The sequence below is a fragment of the Anopheles ziemanni genome, chromosome 3 (assembly GCF_943734765.1).
Source record: "Anopheles ziemanni chromosome 3, idAnoZiCoDA_A2_x.2, whole genome shotgun sequence".
NCBI classification, from domain to species: Eukaryota; Metazoa; Arthropoda; class Insecta; order Diptera; family Culicidae; genus Anopheles; species Anopheles ziemanni.
In genome coordinates this window covers 30,869,575-30,888,205 of record NC_080706.1, presented here as the reverse complement: position 1 = coordinate 30,888,205, position 18,631 = coordinate 30,869,575, and the positions used below count along the sequence as shown (strand labels likewise).

The 18,631-nt window shown below is 46.0% G+C and overlaps 2 protein-coding genes across 2 annotated transcripts; one reads left to right on the top strand and one right to left on the bottom strand.

Moving 5' to 3' along the window:
• The first annotated feature begins 1,138 nt into the window (after positions 1-1,138).
• Positions 1,139-12,306, top strand: LOC131284523 (basic proline-rich protein). Its single transcript, XM_058313382.1, has 8 exons — positions 1,139-1,153; positions 1,466-3,113; positions 3,343-3,386; positions 5,999-6,176; positions 6,245-6,450; positions 6,819-7,004; positions 7,076-7,231; positions 12,043-12,306. The coding sequence occupies exons 1-8, from the start codon at positions 1,139-1,141 to the stop codon at positions 12,304-12,306; spliced, it is 2,697 nt and encodes an 898-aa protein (XP_058169365.1).
• Positions 12,307-16,001: 3,695 nt separating this feature from the next.
• Positions 16,002-16,966, bottom strand: LOC131289317 (ras-related C3 botulinum toxin substrate 1). The gene is made up of 3 exons (XM_058318549.1): positions 16,851-16,966; positions 16,531-16,763; positions 16,002-16,458 (listed from the first exon to the last, which is right to left on the bottom strand). Exons 1-3 carry the CDS (start codon positions 16,964-16,966, stop codon positions 16,220-16,222), a joined length of 588 nt encoding a protein of 195 aa, XP_058174532.1. The 3' UTR covers positions 16,002-16,219.
• Between the last annotated feature and the right edge of the window lie 1,665 nt (positions 16,967-18,631).

Genomic DNA, 18,631 nt, shown 5'->3' with positions numbered 1-18,631 from the left:
TACTGGCCCCCATCACTTGGGAAGCGTTTGCTTCTGCGGTATATTCGATAAATATTTAATACCGCGATATCATAGCGGCTCCCGGTTGGCTTGAGCGAACGCACGCCTTGGACGATTGAATATTCAATGTGTCCGGATTGGATTGATTGAGCTTTCCATTATTTCTCGATTAGGATCCGAAACCGCGATGCGCTATCGTGTGATGGAAGACACTTCCGATGCGGAAGTAGGGCAGGTTAATTTCGGGAGTTCGTATCGTTCGTTAATGATGGGACGATCCGGGAATAGGCGCAGCCTACTGATTCGTCACGGAAGTAGTTAGTTAACTTATTCCTAGCCGTTTGTTGCCGGAACCAAACGATTGCCCTTCGGTAGACACGGTTATGCAAAGTATATTTGTGCAGCCTAATCAACGTTGTATTACAAAACACTTATTTCATCGGTTTAAAGTAGATTGAAGCTAATGACATTTGTTCCCCCTTCTCTGAAGCCCTCTTAGGATAAGCGTCCTACCCTTGTGGGATCGACATTGTACATACGCTGTACAGCACTGCCCTTTTGCGTGAGGGTTGAGGCAGTCCCCCCCTATAGTCTAGCTCTAGAGTTTGCGAGATGACCTACCGCCCCCGCTTGTTGTACATTACCTGCCCTCGCCCACCACGTAGTCCGCCGAATAAAAAAAAACAAGTGGAAAACTCGGCCCGGAAGCCACAGCCGACCTAGGAGGCCGGACGAGACTATCGTCAGAGAAAAAGCTGACCGTTTCCTTTCGGTTCCGTTTGCCACAAATTTGACGCACCACCCGCGCCCCTCATCACCCAGTCACCTGTCCTACAGAATGGAACAAGGAACCTGCTGGCCGGAATGGTGTATATGCATGCGTAAACCCGGCCCTGGCCCAAATGGTGGCGCGGTCCTAATTAGCAAATGTCCACCGAACGGAGGAGAGCGAAGAAACCAAACACACAAAACATGGGTCCACCTTTTTTCCTTTCAGTCGCGACGACGAAAACCCCGCCTTGTTTGCGCCTTCCGGACCACGTCTTGGTCCTGACGTGGGGCTTGGCGTTTGCCGTAGCCGACCGTTGGCCGCGAATTTGTGAGACTTTTACGTTCCGTTGACAAATCTCTAGTAAAGATGGACTTTCAAACGGTAAGCGATCAGCACGGGAAGATGTTCCAGTTCGCGAGGAATCACTGGACTTCAACGGGGTTGTCGTCTAAACCTAAAGTCTGGGCACTTTGGCGAGTGCCGAATTGTATGAGAGATTCTCGGGAGTCGAAGGGAGGGGTTTCTGACCTTAAGATATACCTGAACTACTTATCTTTGACAGCTTCCAGCAAATACTGACCTATTCTGAAGGAGTTCGGTTTAGGTTCTCCAACTCCCTCCTCTAAGGGGTTTTAGATTCTTCTGATTCTCTTCTTAAATGTCCTCTGATTGATCCATTCCTGCCACACACAGAAATTCTCTGCTCCGGAAAGCAAAGCGAAACCGTCGCTGCTCACTTCACAGGCGCCCGCCGCCAGCTTCCTTGCCACCAGCAACGCCAGCAACCCCTTCCCGGCGGTCCCCGCATCGGTCAATGTAGTCGGGCCGGTTCTCCAAAAACCGCCACCTTCGCCAGCACCGGTTCCCGTGCCCCAACCGCAGCACGCCGCTCTTCCTCCGGCACGGCCGAACCCGGGGCCGATCTTCCCCCGCTCGCCGAACGAGCCACCAGCTCCGGTTCGATTCGCTCCCGAGTCCGCGCCCCGGCCCGAGGTTAAGTTTGCCCCGGCGTCGACTCCGCTGAAAGCCGCACTTATCGGGCGGCCACCCTTGCAACGGGAAGTGATTCCGATCGGTGCGTCTCCACCTTCGGTTCCTCTGATCGGCCAGCGTCAGCAGGTTCTTCCCGAGCGGTACGTGATGGAACCGCCCCGACCGCCCAGTATGTCACCCTCGGGTGCTCCGCAGATGATGGTCGGCCGACCGGGAGGTCCGCCGGTGCAGGGAGGACCTCCCCGAGCGGGCACTCCAACACAGCAGCAGCAGCAGCAGCCGATGCCTCGACCTCCGCCGGGTGGTATGTACCCCGGGCCTCATCAACCACCAGGCGTCCCCATGGGCATGCGTCCGCAACTCCCACCCGGGGCTGGCGTTCCCGGCATGCCGCAGCCCGGCATGCAACCGAGACCTCCAGCGCCTCAGCAAGGCATGCAGCGACCTCCCATGATGGGAGGTCAACCCCCGGTCCGACCACCCGGCCCGATGGGAGGTCCTCGCCCGACGATTTCACCCCAGAACTCCAACCTGGGCGGCGGGGGAATGCCGCCCGGAATGGGACCTCGCCCTGCGGGTCCGATGCAGGGAGCTCCATACACTGGAGATCCTCAGGCCGGTAGACCACAGGCAGGTCCTCCCTCGGGTGGTATGCGTCCAACGCTCTACAACCGGCCGATGGGAGACGCCAGTAGACCAACCTCGGGGACACCCGATGGGACTACTGGTGCTGGTGGACTTCCCTCGGCAACCCACTCGATCGATGACGACGAAGACGTGGTGATCGGGAAACTCCCGATGGACGGTGGACCGTCCGCACTCAACAGTCCCAATCCGGCCCGGGGTCCACCGCGCAGCTTCAACATGCCGCCGGGCTCGGGAATCGGTGACCGGGAAAAGTCCATCCCGTCGCGCCCTCCCTCGGTCGCCGGAAGTTACGCCGCGGATGGGAGCGAACCGCAAGGGAATCGCGTTCCGCTGCACGCGCTGAAAGACTTCATCAACAAGGATCCGTCCTCGCGCCAGCCGTCCGCGTCCTCGCCGGGGCAAACGCCGGGCAGCCAGCAGCTGTCGCCGGCCAACACGGACGATAACTTTACCGCCGGCTACCAGCGGCCGGGCGGGCCGGGAAAACCACTCCTGCCCCAGCAGCAACCGTACAAGATGGGGCCGCCTGGTCCACTGCAGCCCGGGGGACCTTCACCGACGGCGGGCATGCACGGGGACAAGGTGACCTTCCAGATTCCGAACGGCGGTACCCAAGAGTGGACCGGCAGATCCCGACCTCCCCAGCAGCCGATGGGCCGAACGATGCCATCGTCGGCGATGAAACTGACCGCAGATCACAGTAAGCCCTGCTCCGGCACACACGGCACGTGAAACCAACCGTAGAACATCCTCTTGAAAAGCGAAAGCGAACAATTGGCCAACCTGCACGCCAACCCGCGTTGCAACACGACCTGTCACGCAGCTTTCCTTCTTTCTAATCGCTAATGGTGTGTTTGCTTTCTTTCTTCTTTTCCCTTCCAATTCCGCATGCTCCCCGTCGCCGTTCGCGTTCACCCCGGCGCTTCCAGAAGGTGACAACGATAGTGGCGTGGACGAGTACACTCAGGAGAAGGTAAGTTCCTGGTGCGTGGTAGGCACGCAACCGACACATGAAAAACAAAGGGAAAAAGAAAGATTTCCCATTCGTTTTCGCACGCAAAACTACTCAGAATGTTTGCGTTTCGGAAAAGTTTCGGAGTGGTGTTGGTAAACACGTTTGCGCATTTTCCAAATGGAAAACTTTTTCCCCAGCCACATTTACACATTTACCCTAATTTTACCCGCGAGAGCGGAGATTGTGAATGTCGGCCAAATCGTCGGCCGGTGCAGTTCCGGTAATGGTCGGAAAGTTTCTCTGATGGAGCAATAATTTGTCGCTATGCTTTTTTCATTAGTTGGCATCATATTAGTGCAAGTCAATTTTGCTTACTGCAAAGCTGTAATTTTACCAACGGGGAAGTTTCCTGTCGAATAAATTACTGTGACGGGTTTAATTTTCCTTTCGTGAAAGGTGAATCTAAACTCGTTCAATTATATTCGATGAAACGGATAAAAGTATGATAGGGCTTTTGAAATGTGTGTCAATTTATAGCCAAGGCGCTATATATTTTTAATCAAAAAGAGTTAGATCGCAAAACAAAGGAAATTTAAAAAAAATAATATGCTATGATTAAAAAAACTACAGTTTTTAGTAGAAAGTTTTACGAGGCAAGATTACAAGTGTTGTGCTTTACGAATATTTAGACGAGATTCATTCACATAAATCTTTCATTTATAACTCATCCAGATTGATTCATGAATCTTTTGGGATGCGAATCTTCAAACATTGACGAATCTTTCGAAACCATAATGAATCTTCATCAACTTTTCATGGATCTTTCACGAATCTGGATGAATCTTTCATTGGCGTGGATCATGCGAAAAAAAAAACGAAGTTTCTCTACCCATTTTTTGGTCTTTAGTTTTCTATTCTTTTAACGTCAATGATTATTTGGGATTCATGAATCTCTCACTTAAAGATTAATGAATCTCTACAACGATGGAAAGAACCACTCAGATTCATGATTCTGAAAAAGAATTACACAACTCTATAGTCCACTCATTCGCTATGAAATTACGAATATTTTTGTCACAATATTTAAAACGTACATGCGTTGTAACTATTGAGTTACAACAAATTATACAGGAAGAAAGAGAAATTGGAAAGTAGCAATAATGTTTTATTCTATTTTTTAAGCTATTTGCGTAGTTTTTTTTCAGATCCTACATTGTGTTAGAGCAATCCTCCTAAGGCACAATTTTGTGAAATATATTCTCTAAGAAACCGTAGGAACTAGCGTAATGTAGGTCACGATCTTGATTGGTATAACTTTTTTGAAAGACAACGTACCTCAATTGCGAAGAAAGTTCACAGTTAATTCCTAAATGAATGAAAACTTGATTATCCGTTTTTACGCACTGTAACACAACCGTTCTACATGCGAAGTACTAACAATTGCCCCATCAAAACATCACAGTTTGTCTGCAACGATGAGCTTCTTTTGGCTCAAATAAACTTCGCCTTGAACCAGTTTCCGGCTTCCCGAAGGGAAAACCCTCTCGTTGCAGTACTATTTTTAAAACATGTCCACGCCAGAGCAAAAGGGCACGCCACACTCGCGAGGTCTATGCCGCGTCGTGCGAGGCGAGGTCAACCCGCAGACAAGTGATCGTCGGGTCGGTCGCCGAAGAAACGATCTCTGACAATGTAGTGCGCGCGTAAGGGTGTGCCGTCGACCGATGGTTGAAGATTATGATGTTAGGAGCGTGCCAGGAGAAAAAAACAAAGTCAAGCAAAACACATTCCCACACGACCAAAAGGAAGTTGGAAGGTGTAGAAAAACAAACCGATACCTACCGAAGGCCAACAGCTTCCAATGCAGTCCGTTGCGCATCGCTGAAGGTTCAACTATCAGTTTCTTCGGGGGGGCACCAAGCAAACCTTGGCCACCGTGGAACCATCCGGCATGGGTTATGATTTCTCGAACGTTCTTTACGAATCTTCATTCCCATTGGTGCATGGATCATTTGCGTCCGGGTCGTAACGGCCGGCGGCAGAGACGGCGACGACGGCTGTTTGTGGAACCATTTAGGACGTTTATGCCGATGCCGGCGAGAGACAACGGCACCGATATCGGCACCATCTTCACGCACGCAAGAGTAAACGGTACGGCTGCAAAAGGTCACAATGCAAGAGCGGCCACGACCGGCAGCACCACCCCAACAACCCCTTTGCGACATCCTCAGCTGATGCGCGAACACATCGGTTTCGCCAAAATAAGGCGATCGATTTTTCCACCGGCCTGTCGGCGGATACGCACCGCTGGTTTGTGGGTTGAGTTTTATGTCGATGGGTTTTTGTTCCGTCCCGTGCCCCGTGTCCCGTGCCGCCCGCGCTGCCCGTTGTTTTTCGCCATGCCGTGCGCGCGAAATTGAAACACGATCAATCAAGCCCGTGCTCTAAAAGGAAGTGGAACCACGGTGCCGGCGTTTCCCGACCTACCATGCAATGGCGGGAGGTGGCGAGGCGGAGTGTGGGATTATGAGTACCAATTTGTGGGTGGGTGGTTGGGTGGAAGAAGCTAGTACGAGGGTGGCATCGGCGACCGAGTCACTGATCGTGTTTGCTGGGTTCCCATTTGACAGGATCGTCCCAATGCGCTAGCATCGCCAGCGTCGCCACTGAAGTCGCCGAGCAAGATACCGGGCCTAGCCAGACGGCCAGAGAACATCTCGTCCGAGAGCCGATCGCGGAGTACGTCGAAGCAGCGCGCCAACGCGAAAACACCCGAGACGCCCTCCGAACCGCAGCCGCTTATTAAAAGTAAGGGAACGGCGTCCGGGAAAGGGATAAGGATCCGCGCTCACTTTCCCATCCGTTGTCCATTTCAGAAGTACCAATGAACAAGATACAGGTCGGCGGAGTGCCGTCACCGAACCTGAAGGTGGTGAAGTCGAAGATCGGCTCACTGGAGAACGCGAGCCACAAGCCGGGCGGTGGCAATGTGAAGATCGAGACGAAGAAGATCGAGGTGAAGGCGGCGCCGAGGATTGAGGCAAAGAACGAGGCATATGTGCCGAAAGGCGGTGATAAGAAGGTAAGTGTCTGTATTGTATGGAGTTGTGAAGTGTTATTGCATAAACAAACATTCCATTTACCGAACGTGTTTTGTTAGCCGTGCGTGAAAAGTGTTTGTTAGATTATCTTCCTCGTTCCTTCCAGCTGAAAATGTTGCGTGAAAGTAAAATTCGAACTTTTACGAAGACTCGGTGTAGTTCTCACCAACCATTTTTGATCGTAGAATTGTTTTGCTTGACTATAAAGAAGTCATATCGATCACGTTGGATGCGTAATCTAGTTTAATGAATTCTTGAAAATCTTCGCATCAAAAGTGACGATCGCTTTGTTTTAACTTAAATACTATGAAAATCTCTGGTTTATGATTTTTTTTCCAACCCAATGTAGATCATCAGCACGAAGCTGCAGTGGAATGCGAAGCCGAAGATCGGCTCGCTGGATAACGCCAGCCACAAGCCGGGCGGCGGTGACAAACGCATCGAATCCATCAAAACTGACTTCAAGGAGCGAGCGAAACCGAAAATTGGCTCCAAGGATAACATGACCTACAAACCCGGCGGAGGTGACGTTAAGGTGGGTCATGTCTTGGTGTGGGAATGAACTGATTAATTAGCTTGCGTCCTCCTCGTTCCTCCCTTCCATAGATCGTAACCCAGAAGCTGGACATTAAGGCTGAGAGCAAGATCGGTTCGCTCGACAACCTCAAGCACAAACCGGGCGGCGGCGACAAGAAGATCTTCGACGACAAGGAGTATCTGAAGCAGATCGAGCACCCGATCACGCCGAGCCCTTCCACGCAGGTAAAGTCTGGTGCTGGCTCGTTGGAGAACTTGTTAGAGTAAAGCTTCAAACCAGCGACAGCAAAAATGATCAGAAAAGAAAGAAAAATTACGAGCAAAACAAACAAAAAAAATACCTAACAGCAAACAACCGACCGTCCCACGTATGGTAGCCCACTTTCTTTCCCCCCAACTCCCCCCCCCACTCCCACGCCGAAATTGTGTCGTTTAATTAGTTAAGAGCCCGAGCAGTGCGTGTTTCCTTTAGTGAAGAGCCAAACACAAATCGTGAAGCAAACCTTTTCCGCTGGTAGACGTTTGGTTTTTCTCGCCTCCATTTAATCGCTCTGCTCGCTCTTGGAAAAAAAAACATACTACGCTAAATATATTGTATTTATATATATATATTGTATTTACATATTTTTAACGCTCTTGTAATATTTAACTTCTTTCTACGATTCAGTAGTTCGATTTACTCTATTTTTCATTCCGCTGTTAGTGGCGTATAACGTTGGTTAACTTATTTTTGTTATCTCTTGTAAAGCAAGCTTAAGTCACGAAAGCGATTTAATCTCTATTTTTGTTAACCGCAAAGTATTTAAAAAAAAAACCAACCCAAAAGGTATTCACAAAAACAATTTCCAATTGGCGCACTCACACACACACATGATGAATAAATTTATCTTTATAGTAAGGAGCATTTTATGACAGCAAACATTGCCACAGTACGTAAATTAATTTTCTCTTCTCACCCACTTCGAACTCTTTTGATCACCGTTGTAGGAATACCTGTACAAATTCTATTAGTATTATACCGACGAGAAGGCGAGCAAGTTGAGTGAGAAAGAAGAAGAGGAAGGCGTGAAAGTGATAGGAAAAAATAGCACGATGAAAGAGAATGAAGATTGACTGTTCGGGGTGGAAAAATCGTTAGCGAAAAGCTCACTCCCAACGGACTCCGTACTGAATACCGGCCGGCCCTCCCTTCCTCTCCCCCCGCTCCGAAAAGCATCTTCCAACAAACCATCGCGGCCCAACGTTCCATGCGAAAACAAAAAAGTCAAATCAAATGAGTTTCCATTTTGTTGCCTCCGGTTTCGTCAGGCGTTTTCTTTTCGCGCTAAGTAAGTTTTTAATGTTTTCTTTTCTGCGTTCGTTGCGAGAGTTTTGTGTGTATGTTTGGTTTGGTTTGGTTTTGAAGTGTAGCAGATGTAATTTTTCGTAAAAACAAAAGGATTCAACGGTTTAGAAACCCCCGGTCGGTGTGCTCGGAAATTCGCGTGTGCCGCGAACCCCCGTTTCCGCTTCCGGTCACCCATTCTTACTCATCCCCCCCCACCGTAGCAGGGCCCTTGCTGGGAGCTCTTGCCGGCACCGTACCTTGTTGTGTTTGGTATTTACGCGACCGATTCGCCTAACTGCATCCGTACACATATCCATGACCCTACTAATACTCCACCGTTGTATACCGTTCGAATCTTGTGCTTCTGGGACCAATTTCACAGCCCGATGGAACGGAAGAGTGCAGCTACAGTAGCGACCACACAACCGAGGCTGCGCAGCTGGAGTAGTTCGGTGTTCGCTGCTGCCGCGAGCCCGATGCCATTGCTACTTTCTGCCACGCCACGCTGCTTGCCGCCACGTAGAGGTCGCTGTCACTTCCGCACCATCCAGTACTGCCATAGTCTGCATAAGCGTTCTGTTTGCCTTTGCCAGCTACACCTTCTACATCCGCTCGAGGCATAAATTGGGCGTGTTGGACACGTGCAAAGTTGGATGCCAATTTTTATCGTTTATCGTTTGCTTGTTTACTAGTTATCGTGAAGTACTTTTATTTATAGCTATCTTCTTTTCTTCTGTTTGCATCCTTTGATGGTTTGGTTTTTATCGTTTGCTACTTGACTTTCTTTCTCTCTCGACTATCCTTTTCTTAATTTTCCTATCTTTCTTTTCGGGTGTTCTTTTTATTGTTTCCTCTTTCACTTTCTTATTTTTTTTCAGACATCTACTCCCGATATCAAACATGGTTAACATATATTTTTTTTAAATTGCAGTAGTTACTATTACTGATTAAATTAAAAATCAAACAATTAGAAAGTTTCCTTCGTTACGAAAACAAAAAAAAACCTTCTCAAGAACAAGAAGACAGTTCAAAACCCAACTAGTACGTAGTAGCATTGTACCAATGCCAAAATTTGTCATACAAAGCGTCATTACGAAACGTTTTCCAGCATATTTATCGTTATTCGTTACCTAGTGAATTGTGTTGCCAGTTGAGGTTGATTCAATTTGATCCAGTAAGTTTGACGCTATGGGTTTTGAGTAGCTGCGGCTCGTTGACTCTCTGTTACAGTTGTTTATTTTGTTTTGCTATATATTTTAAGCACGTAGTAAGTAAATAATAAATCTGAAAAAAAAAACAAATGCAAGGCCAAATATAAAGCAGCTGAAAGCATTCACGCAAACCTTTGATAAATCACACACGTTCACAGAACTGATTCGATATGTAGTAAAACAAATATCGTTCACATTACGAAACCCCAAAGTCATGTAAAGAAAGCAGCACATAAACACAAAAGTTGTATACCAAACCGTAGTATTACAGTTATTTATGATACAGATGCGTAAAATAGAACCGAAAAGTACAGTACCACGCTCATGACGATTGCACCAGCAAAGCCATATAAGACGTACCACATTCTGGGAGTAGTGTTTTGAGGCCACATCACTTTATTTAGTTGTAGTCGAAATACAGTGAAACCATCGCTTAGATATTCACAAGATTTTCTTCCTTTTGACACGTCGTTCTTGTTTAAACATTTTCATTTTCTTCATCAAGATCAACCAAATTTCGATTTCTGTACGCACCGTAGTCTCAAAAAGTTAATCGATATTTAACAACTCACTTCTTGATCCTGCAATCCATTGAGTGCACGTAAAACAGTTGAGCAAAAAGTGTGGTATTGTTGATCCAGTTTGCGGTTAAAACGCTTTCCTTTAGATCACACGAGAATGAGGTACAAATGTTAGAATAGATTGTCGTCTAAGACGTTCAAGCACATGTAGAATACTTCCATCTAGAGATTCACATTCAGTTGAAGATGATTGATTTAACAACTGACTACGTAAATCAAAGTACTACTTCTTCCACAACACCAATTGAAAAAGGAAATATTTGCAGAAAGCATTTCGTCGATGATGAATCGTGTGCTTTGGAAAAGTTTGGGAAAGTGAAGTAAATGATTTTTTTCACCTACTTTTTGCTCACTGTTTGTAAAGTGCTCTGTCCATCTTCTTTTTGGTTGGTAAAACATTTTTTGAAAAACACATTTCTGTACGCAAATCATTGGATTTCAGCGCCTCAACTTGTATATGAAATATAATTAACAACTGTTTTACCAAAACAATGTTTCATAATTCAAACATGCCATACCATTCAACCAAACCAACCAAGGCGTAGTCGAAGAAATTAACGTATCCCCAATCGGAAATTGTGACTAATTTCAGTTCAAACATACGTAACCTGCGTACGTAAGTGCGGCGCACACATACACACCTGTACTGTCCGTGTCCGCGTTGATTGCTGGCGTTTTGCGAGGCGTACCCCTGGGGGAGGGGCCATCGGGGTTGGAGGAAGATTGGATTGGACTAACTAGAATAGAAAAGTATGGCTGGAGGTGGTTTAATTAAGACGAAATAATTGAAATAATTCAGAAAAGAAACCAAATTTGAAATGAAACTTTTGTCTGCCGATTTGTGGGACAGCATAAGAAAAATAAAGTGCAAAATAAGAAAAATTGGTAGATAAATACAAATACTCTTCGGAAATTGATTGGAAAGCCTCCCAAAAGGCAGTAAGCACTAGGATGATTACCTGAATTGAGTATAATAACATTACAAAAAAAAAACCCCGATTGATGATGGATGTCGATGCTATATGAAATCGCAAACAGTAAAAAGAAATCAAACTATACGCTAGACTTGAGTAATAAAACACAAAAACAAAATATATATTGAATCGATAAAAAACCAAGCTTTCGTTGTAATTCCCCATTTTTTACCGCAGTGAAAGGATATTCCAGCTTAGCTCCTTGTGCCGAAAGTAGCCGTTAACGCTTCGTTCTAGAATTGTTTCTTAAACATAATTATACAATTAGTAATCTTCCCCAGGTTTAACAAACCTTCACGACACGTAGCATAAAGTGGTATTTTGATTCGAGTGGTATTAGGACTTTTTGAGCAGCAAAGCAGCTGGCAGCTGACGTAGACGATTTAGAACATGCGCAACTGCAGCAACTCCACTGCACAACCGTGGAGCCGTAGTCACGTTGGGCACCGAAACACACAGATATACCCACACACACACACACACATACACACACCTGTATGCAGCCGCAGACACGCAGCCCGGGGAGATCCTGTCGCGCCTCTTCGCCTCGATCGAAAAGTTGGGCTTCCGGCGCGCGCAAGTAACTGGCTCACTCCTTGTTCCCGTAAGTGCATGAACTGTAATCGATAAGAAGTAAGAAGTGTCATGTTTGATCGTATTTCGTAGCACCATCCGACATTCACCCCGTCACCGACATGGTATATGCACCGCTTGGCACCGATGCACCGCGCAACATGTCCCACACACACTTCCCCAGAAATGTCCCATCTCTTCCGGATGTCACCCGAATGTCATAGATCGCGCCCTTCACACCACGACCACTATCGCCCTTGGCCGATGGAGACGTGTGGTTGGCCAAAAAACCCCCCTCCGGTTAGTGCAAGGATGTTAACGTTCACCGCGAACCACACGTTTCTCTCTTTCTGCCCCCTTTTCCCCGCAGCGATCGTCGTCCATGCGCCGGATGACGGCGAGTGTGTCCGGAGTGGATGCGCTTTGCCGCAGCATCGACTACGAACCGGCTCGGGTGCCTCCGCTGGCGACCGCTTCGCTGACCGCATCGCTCACCATTCCGACCGAGTGCATCGTCCTGTCGGTGGCGGACGAGCCGAGCCCAGAGGTGCAGAAAGTCGAACCGGTCACATCCGCGTTGCCCTTCCGTCGGGATGGCCGGGCCATCCATCCGAAGCCGTTCCGCACGTACTAAGCATAATGCTTTTTGGACGGTGAGTGAATATCCGAGTGAATGTTGCCGGAACGGAAACGTAATTTAGTTAGATAACATGATAGAAACCGAGCTAACAAGAAAAAAGATCGAGCCAGGTTATGTCGTAATGAGACTATTGCATAACTTTTTGACAAAACCCTACGAATATCAAAGCTATTGGAGATCGCGAAAAAAGTGTGTTCCATTTGTAAAAAATGTCTAAAACACGCCACGTACTAAGTCTTAAAATGAAACATTTGGACAATTAAACCAAACCAATGGAACAGATCGTGTTTCACAGTCACTCAAGACACATAAATAACATAAAATTATCTTCCATTATTCGTACAAGTGATAGGAAGCCTATCGGATCCTAAACAAAATTCAAATTGGAAGTATACTGAAAACTCATCCGTCCCGGCTAGGGTCATTTAAACGCGATTGTGTCTAAAGCCGCGAAACAAGTTGCCATCAAATGCCAGAAACATAAAACTATCATCAAACAAAAATGAATGCCAGATAAAATGAGCTTGCATGCTAATATGCTGGCTTTAACGTTTGTTTAAAGTCCTAAACACAGTCAAATTTATAATTATTCTTACCTTTCGGTAGTGTTAAAAATACCGATTAGTCAGATGACGAATCCCCGAGCAGCGGCTAACTAATCAACCGGAAACGACGACATTACCTGAACAGCTTTTCCTCCGTCCAGTGAAAAGTTGAAATCAGAAACCAAACCGGAGAGACGCTAAAAAGCAAAACGGAGGCAGCAGGGCAGCCATTACTTCGCCGTTCTTTTCCACCGTGAAAAGCGGCCCTAAGTGAGGAGATAAAAATACATGCAGTGAGTCACATCAACAAAGTCAATACCCGAAAATGACCCGCGTACGGAGGGGAAAAGATTGGGAAATTGGACCCCGGTCGAAGCCGTGAACAAAACATTTGCAACATTGATAACAATAAGTTAGACAACTGCATAATTGAACACGACAGCGCTTAGAGGTTTAGAAAGTTACGAATGCAACTAATAGAGCAGGAAAGCAATAGCAGTACATGATATCGCACACCCTTAACATCCTTCAACAGATCGAAGACAAGAAAAACTACACTTAATGGCACAGATAAACGCAACGGTGGTAGACTAGATAGATAAAAATGATCTTATTCATTTCGTATGTGGGAGACGTGCTGGAACATTCCTAAAGTAAAGCTGTTTGAAAAGGAAAAACTCATCATGTTTTTAGGTACAAGGTTGAAGAACACGGAATTAGAACCATTCTTTCGCAGATAGAAACCAAACACAGCGCAAAACGAGCCGAAGTAAAGGAAACTAGAACACGAGGATTAGTTTTTATTGTATAGCAAATGCAAGATGTTAGTACTTTCTGTTCGTTTGTTTGGTTGTTTGTTTGTTCGCCAGTTCGACGTTTCCGTTCGTACGTTCCTCCGTTGTTATGATTCGTTTTTTGTGGTTTTTTAAATTCTACAATCAAGCATGAAAAATAAATATCGAAAAACAGAAACGGTTTTGTGAGAACGTGTCTCGGGGGCCCTCTTTTTTACCATACCCTCCCTCCCTTTCTCCCTTTTCATCTCCGTTACCTGTTTTACTCTTTTGTTTGTTTGTTTGTTTGTTTTTTTGTTTTTCTACACTCTTTGTTACTTTCATTCGTTCCTAGACTCTCTTCATCACTGTTACGTTTACAACTTTGTTTGTCTCGCACTCTCTCTCCTCTTTTCGAAAACGGAAATTTATTTGACGGGGGCAAAAAAACTACACGGAACATGATGACAAACCCGAAAGGAAACGGGATGGTGGTTAAACATAATAATACGGGCACGGATTGTTTAGTTGCAAACATGAAAACTAAATTAAAGAAACACATTCTATGGCAGCGTACAAAAGTGAACGTTCAATTTTGCATTCGGAAACCCGATTCGCGCAAACAAGTCCAAACTAAAACTCGCCGGAAGCATCCACCAAAACTCGTACTATATATTCTGACTACACAAGATTCTTTTACGGGCACATAAAACGTATTAAAAAGGAAAAAAAGGTAAAGAATAAATTCTTCAATTTTCCATTTAATTGACTCCTACACGATGGCGCCTAGGGGATACCCTTCTTTTCCTTGGTCTCTCTTTCTCTCTTCCTATCTTTACCACCAGAGCGGATTTTCTAAGGTTGACTGGTTTTCAAAATGTTTTGTTAAATCATTTACGCGACTAGAAACTACAACGATGCTCTTCTACTGTTTTACGCCGGTTTAGCTTTCCTTGTACTCGTTACTGCGCCCTCTGTTCTCCCGGATTTTTCGGAGAGGCCTGACTTCTGGAAATTGACGCACTGTCCAATTCTTCTCCTACTCCCGTTCCTCCCGTTCGTTCTCCCGTATGATTGCATGATGATTCAAAAGGATGATATTAGATGTATATAAAAAAAACAAACTCTAGGAAATGCAGAATTCATACGACGCTTACCCTAAACAAGTTAAAAGTAGTAATAAAAACACTTTGGCTCTCCGAAACCTACTTTGACCGCATTTTTCCATTTTCTTCGTTAAATGCCAACTACACGCGTACAGCATTTTCGTTCCGTTTTCGAGGCAGGTTAAATTATTGAAAATAATATTCCTATATAAACTACTACATCATGTGACGGGATTGGTTTCGTCTCGGTGCGTCATGGAATGAGATTTACTCATGAGATAATCGGTTGGCTTCTTTCTTTTGCCTTTCCTTCCTTCTATTGCTGCCTGATGCACCTTTCTTGTGGCGATACGAATGATTCGTCGTATCGCGCCAAGAAAAGGTGCGGGCTAGGGTAGTTAAAAAGCTGATCTGCTAATTATACGGCAAACAAAAACCTATTAAACCTATAAGATAGCTTCCCTAACACGCTCTCGAAAGTTCGTCCTTGCCTAAACTGTGTGTTTGAGAGCTACCGGCATCCATTGGCCATTTGGTGCAAAACATGTAGCTAGAGGTATAAGAAAATTGCCAATGCGCGTCCCAACAACGAATGAACACGCAGACATATTGTATCCGCTCCCATTCCCTTCCTCAACTGCGCACGGGGGGTTGTTGTTTTGATTCCTTATCGATTCGAGTACGATTAAATTGCGAAATGAGGACGAAAACTAAACTTTTACGTGAGGTATTTTCGGCTTTCGGTTGTTTGGAGAGTTTACTGCTTCTTCTTGTAACTGCCCAACTGCTGTGCTCCTGTTTCTTGACCTATGGCTGTCCTTGTATTGTGGGGCATGATGTCTCAACGCTTCAAACGAGTCGCTCGATCTCTTATCGCTCTGCTTTGCCCTTTCGCATGGGATGGTCTTGGATTCCTTTTTTTTTATTTTTTTTTGTGCCTCACCATCTTCATTAATTCACTTCTTTGTTGTTTTGTTTTGGTCGACTCTCCATTTCATGACACATCCGTTATCGCTCGGTTAGTTATGTTCAGCGGTAACACGCAGTTGCACAGCATGGCACATGACATGACGCTTGAATTTGTTCATGGAAAAGGAATTCACAATTCCGATTCCGCCCCGCGTGGTTGTTTTCTTCCAAAGCCTGGGATAGTGTGTGGAATCTTTTTACTCTCTGCTACAAGTATTACTTATTCTGTTGCCTTTGTTGTTGTCTGCCATTTCCGCTCCCTATTACGTCGCGTGTGTCCGTACATACGCCATTGCTTCTTTGTTTTTTGCTTGGTTTTCTGTTTTTTGCTCGTCCAGTTTCGTTTCCTCCTATCGTTTGCCACAGCGGTACCTAAACCTATGTACAATATTTGCTCTAAATGTATCGCCATGGGTCGCTCCTGTCCCCCCATCACACCCCCCGCCCAGTCGAGCGCAAGGAGTGGCCAATCCACCAGGGGGAAGAGGGGTCACTCACACACACGGACACACCTCTACATCACAACACATTTTCGTTGACGTCGTTTCAAAGGTTCCGGTCTGAGCACGGCCCGTACCGCCTCGTCGAATACCTGCTTTAGGCCTCGCTGGGTCAGTGCCGAACATTCCATGTACTTTACCGCCCGTATCTTATTCGCTAGTTTTTGTCCCTGTTCGCGCTTCAGGGCGGAAAGGCCCTGCTCCGCCAGCACGCTGATTGTTTCGCGGTCCTCCCGCAGATCGATTTTGGTGCCTTAAAGATATGCCGAAAGCGTCAATTAATGTGGACAAACCGTCTCGATGGGTTGCCAAGAGATGTTCTTACCGACTAGAATAATTGGTGCATCGGGACAGTGGTGTTTTATCTCAGGGTACCATTTGGAAGTAACGTTTTCGAACGACGACGGGCTTGCCACGCTGTAGCATATGAGAAACACGTCGGTTTGCGGGTAGGAGAGTGGCCTCAGCCGGTCGTAATCTTCCTGACCGGCCGTATCCCACAGCCCTAGCGATACCTGCACCCCGTCCACGACCATCGGTGCGGAGTAATTGTCGAACCTGTCGGAGAGCGAAATGGTAACACATTGTGTTAGTAAGGCCATTACTTCCATCGGTGGCGCCACCGATGACACATCGTTTCCTTACACCGTGGGCACATATTCGCCGGGAAAGCTGTCGGTCGTGTAGCTGATCAGCATGCACGTCTTGCCTACCGTGCCGTCGCCCACGACGACACATTTGATCGGCCTTCCGGATGACATCTGCTCCACCGTGATGGAACGTCCAACGGCACACAATTTTCACGCCGATGAAAGCGGGATGACAAGAGGAAAAGAAAGATACGCAAAACAAGCGTGATTAATTCGTTTTCTGTCGATGAAAATACACACACGCGCACACCGCCTCGGTTCCGTTTTCCGGTGTCACAATTGCACTGGTCATGCATGGACGGCTTGCGATGCAACTGACAATTTCTTCATCCCCGGGTCAACGTGCCACTAGAGCAGTGCCATTCCGTCCGGCTAGACAGCACGGATGCAACGAGTAATTGAACCGGACGGGGACAACGCCTGGTCTGGATTGTGTGTGGGGGTTTTCCCAAGACGGTTTTCCCATCTGCGCCTACCTTCGGGGGGAACTTAAATTGGTAACACTGTACACAACGAAAACTGTACTAACAATTACGGACACACAACACACGAAAAAACGGAAAAAGCCAGTCTGCCTTGAGCACTCCGGTGAAATTTGCTCGATTGTTCATTTACTTTTGCGGCAGCAACAACACAATATTCCGAAGACTCCGCTGTGCACAAGGCGACTCGGGTCGGAGCAGGGTGAACTAGTTGTAAAAAGTTTGACGTTTCTGAGAATGACAATAATGACAGCACTGTTGCACATCAAAACTTCTTTAAGTTTTTTTACATTTCAACAGATTTTTACAATTGAGCCCACAAATTAAAGATTTTTCCATTAACCTTATCGCTAGTATGATGTTTCCGTCTTTTCTAGTGTTTGAAAATAATATCACAAATTATAGTGTAATACATTATAAACGGTACGCAAGTGCTGAAGTTGGATACAAGATTTTATGCAACTTGCAGAGAGAAAGTGATCTGAACCGGCAACTTTTACAAAAAAAAATATGTTAATTTAAACCTTAAGCTATTTCGTCTTTTGTTCATATCCGGATAAATTTAAGACTATCAATTAATATGCATTGTCCATTGTATCTATTGTACGAACGTATGTAAGTATAACTTCCAACAAAGTTAGCCCTGTCGTATTAAACTACCTGCATGTATCACATACTGTAGCTGATACAGTTGATTTAATTCACTATCACCGAAACATCTATGCATTACAAATTAAGTATAACCCATTTTGGATCACATAGAGAAAACTTTGTAAGCAGTTTTAGCTACTTAAACTGATTAAAACAAGCACCCATTCCATTGTTTTAACGTTTACCACAAACCATACTCAGCTTTCGTCGTAAAAGAGGGAAAAATGCACACCGCTAACGAAAGCTGAAAGATTTATTACTTTACCAAATTTCCAATACTTTCACTTGTCTACATTGTCACCCTCTGCATGCAGGGTGCAGGGAACTCCTTTCCACCGTATTTCTCGATGGTACGCGGGCATGACCATAGGGAAAGGAACACGGAGGAATTTTTCATTACATACTGACGAAAAGTTTTCGGGATAATTTGTAGAAACTCTTCGGCGAGTGCAAAGAACAACTCAGCAAACTAAACAGCCCGTGCCATCTAGTTAAGATATTTGCAGAGTAGGAACCAGAGTAACAAAAAATCCCGAAACTTTTCACCTCTTCCGCAGCAAAGCTCCGCACAACGGTGCCTCAATTTTTTGAATCATTTCCTCTGACCACCGGTCCTTCCAATCTGCACATCCTTCTTCCTCCT

Excerpts from the sequence above, each read along its gene's own strand:
- LOC131289317 (XM_058318549.1), bottom strand. The coding sequence starts at position 16,966 with ATGTCATCCGGAAGGCCGATCAAATGTGTCGTCGTGGGCGACGGCACG. Across the intron at positions 16,764-16,850 it reads GGCGAATATGTGCCCACGGT|GTTCGACAATTACTCCGCAC; the intron begins GTAAGGAAACGA and ends GCTCTCCGACAG. Across the intron at positions 16,459-16,530 it reads TGCACCAATTATTCTAGTCG|GCACCAAAATCGATCTGCGG; the intron begins GTAAGAACATCT and ends CATATCTTTAAG.
- LOC131284523 (XM_058313382.1), top strand. Across the intron at positions 3,114-3,342 it reads GAAACTGACCGCAGATCACA|AAGGTGACAACGATAGTGGC; the intron begins GTAAGCCCTGCT and ends CGGCGCTTCCAG. Across the intron at positions 3,387-5,998 it reads ACGAGTACACTCAGGAGAAG|GATCGTCCCAATGCGCTAGC; the intron begins GTAAGTTCCTGG and ends CCCATTTGACAG.